This window comes from Antrostomus carolinensis, unplaced genomic scaffold (genome assembly GCF_000700745.2).
Source record: "Antrostomus carolinensis isolate BGI_N321 unplaced genomic scaffold, ASM70074v2 scaffold6284, whole genome shotgun sequence".
Lineage (NCBI taxonomy): Eukaryota > Metazoa > Chordata > Aves > Caprimulgiformes > Caprimulgidae > Antrostomus > Antrostomus carolinensis.
Window position 1 is genome coordinate 6,294 of NW_010308581.1, and position 2,503 is coordinate 8,796.

Sequence of the window (2,503 nt, forward strand, 5' to 3'; positions counted from 1 at the left end):
CAAGCAATACAGATGGAGTAGAGGTCTCACAGTCACCCTCTAAGGATGCATTACATTCAAAAATCAAGCAGAGGCTGTCCCACCTCCACATATCAACAGATTTAAACTTCACATCTGGTCTGGCTGCACAAGTTGCTGCCAGGTCTTTCACTTTTACTACAATGCAAGAAGAGACTTTTGGAGATGAGGAGGAGGAGGAAGAGAAGACACGGGAGCATGAAGACCTTGTGGAGGACTGTAAGAATGAAGATAGAGGCTCTGAAAGCGAAGGAAAAGTATAAGTCTGAGCTGAACTTTGTTAAACCAACAACAGGCAATTTGATGGAAAAAACTAAGGTGGGGGTTTGAAGATGAAAATACTGGATGGAAAAAAAGGAGACCTAAATGTAATACATCTTGCTCCCTAAGTCTGATACAGTAAATAGAACTTCTAAGTATATTGAAAATTTGCAGGTAAGAAGTTTAGGCTGCATCCAAGAAATAGTTGGCTGTTGCCTTTTTAAGATCCTAGTGGTGGGTTTTGCAATTTACATACGTGTTTTCTGTTTTATTTATTTATATTATAATGAGGGTTTTTTTCTAAAAAGAAGGAAAAACAATATCTTGAATTACAACAGACTGGGTTTTTTGCTCTCTGCTTGTTGTCATGGTATCAATGTTTGTTCCAACAAAAAAGCCAGGACATTTATTTTGGAAGAACCTCAACTGTTCACCTACCACTTTCGTTTCACTTCTTGTGTCTGCAGTGCATTGGCTAAGCCACTGTAGGCATTTGTGATTCTGTGGCTGGTCATGTGGCTCCCAACTAAAATGTAGGATTTTAAATAAAAACTTGAAAGAGCTGGTATTTGATATGTCCTGGGGCAGGGGGCTGAAATCGCATGAAGTTAGTCATGCTTCATATTAAGGTTTATTTAGAGTTTTATGAAGGGTTAATAAATGATTTCTAGATGTTGTAATTCATGATAGAGAAATGTGTAGTATATACTAGGAAGGGCTATAAGCACATCAGTAGGAAGTACTATAGACAGCTAGAAGCTATCTGTTGGATTGATAATAAATGAGAAGTCAATACCTATTTATTAAAACAGCTATAAATTATTTGTTAACCTTTTGTAAATTGAACCTTAATGTAATTGCTTGATTTGATATCATGATTGATTGTACATTTTTGTTTATGTCGTGAAGTAATTTTCTTAAAGCAAAATTATCTGAGTGCTTAACAACATACAGTATTTTGTTTAAACTGCACACTTGCTTTTCCCTAATGTTCTTTCATTTTTCCTTAGATCACAACTATAACCTGTGTGATTAAGAATCTATGAGAGAACAGGAATTGTGCATTTCCTAAGGTGTATCTTTTAACTTGGTTGACACTAAAGTCTGAATGTTTGGTATGAGGTTATGTGGGTTGTTTTTTTCTCTGTGGTGACGTTACGAGGAGGAGCAAACTGATGCTCACCTCACAGAGGAGCTGGTTAATGGTTTCACTGCCTTCTCTTCCTTTGCTCTCTGACACAAAATAAAGCAAAGGTCTCATGTCTCTGATGGCAAGAGAGCTGCCTCTTCGTATGGAATACACTACTTGGACCTGGATATATTTCCAGTCACAAAACACCTCATCAGTTACGTAGCGTATTTACTGCCTCTTGCTGATTCTGTAGAATAAAGGGGGGTTTAGATGCAAGGGGTTTGGAGCAATATCTTTCCTAGGATGCTGTCCTGGAAAGTGGGGAAGCTAACGAAGGTCAGAGAGTTAGGGTGGAACTCTTGACCATGTATCAGAAAACAAGTGCTTTCTTTCAACCTCCCTCTCTTCTATTAGTGATTTTGTATGAACACTGTTAAATATGTGGATTTTTTTCACAAACCATAGAGAGGTAAAAATCAATTAGTAGAGAAGGGAGTATGTGACTTACACTGTTCTTTCACAATATAATGCCTGTGTTCTCCCTCACACACAGATTTTTGGGAAGAGAATGGGTTGCCATTCTTCATTAACCCATAACACTGTGTTCTGTGCCCTTAATTTTGTGTAAGTGACTGGAAGCTGAATGGATGGTGTCCTGGGGAACTTGTAAGAGAAAAAAAAGATGCCTCTCGTAATGTATTCAGAAGCCAAGCCTCCTTTTAGTGATAGATTCTTTTGTAGGCCTGTAAAGGTTAGGCTAAGATGATGAAACACTGTTTTCTCTGTGGTAAGCAATTTTTTTAATCAAGTCTAGAACTACTGCTTTGGATAAATTGTGTTTGAAGCATAGTCCATGCTTCTGAAAAAGAAGTCTTCCTCATCCTTGACTTGAGATCCTTGAGTTCACAAAGTGCCCAGATATTTTTTGTTGCCAGCTAATTGTTCTGACTGCCTAAATGTATGTTCCATTAACTCATCCACTAGCATCTCATGATCTGATGTTGTGTATCCCGGAACTGATACTCCTGATCTTTTCCCATGGGATCCAAATCTTAGTTTAGAGCTATGATACCATCTTGGAAAAATGATCAG

General features: G+C 37.9%; 1 protein-coding gene across 1 annotated transcript in view; it reads left to right on the forward strand.

Annotated features, from left to right (window-relative positions):
• LOC104523273 (vezatin-like) overlaps positions 1–549 on the forward strand; it is a gene marked incomplete at its 5' end in the record, with an annotated part of 6,434 nt that extends 5,885 nt beyond the window's left edge. Inside the window, one exon of the mRNA XM_010165807.2 lies at positions 1–549. This exon is cut by the window's left edge and continues 279 nt beyond it. Coding sequence (XP_010164109.1) covers positions 1–281 — 281 coding nt within the window.
• Positions 550–2,503: the final 1,954 nt, after the last annotated feature.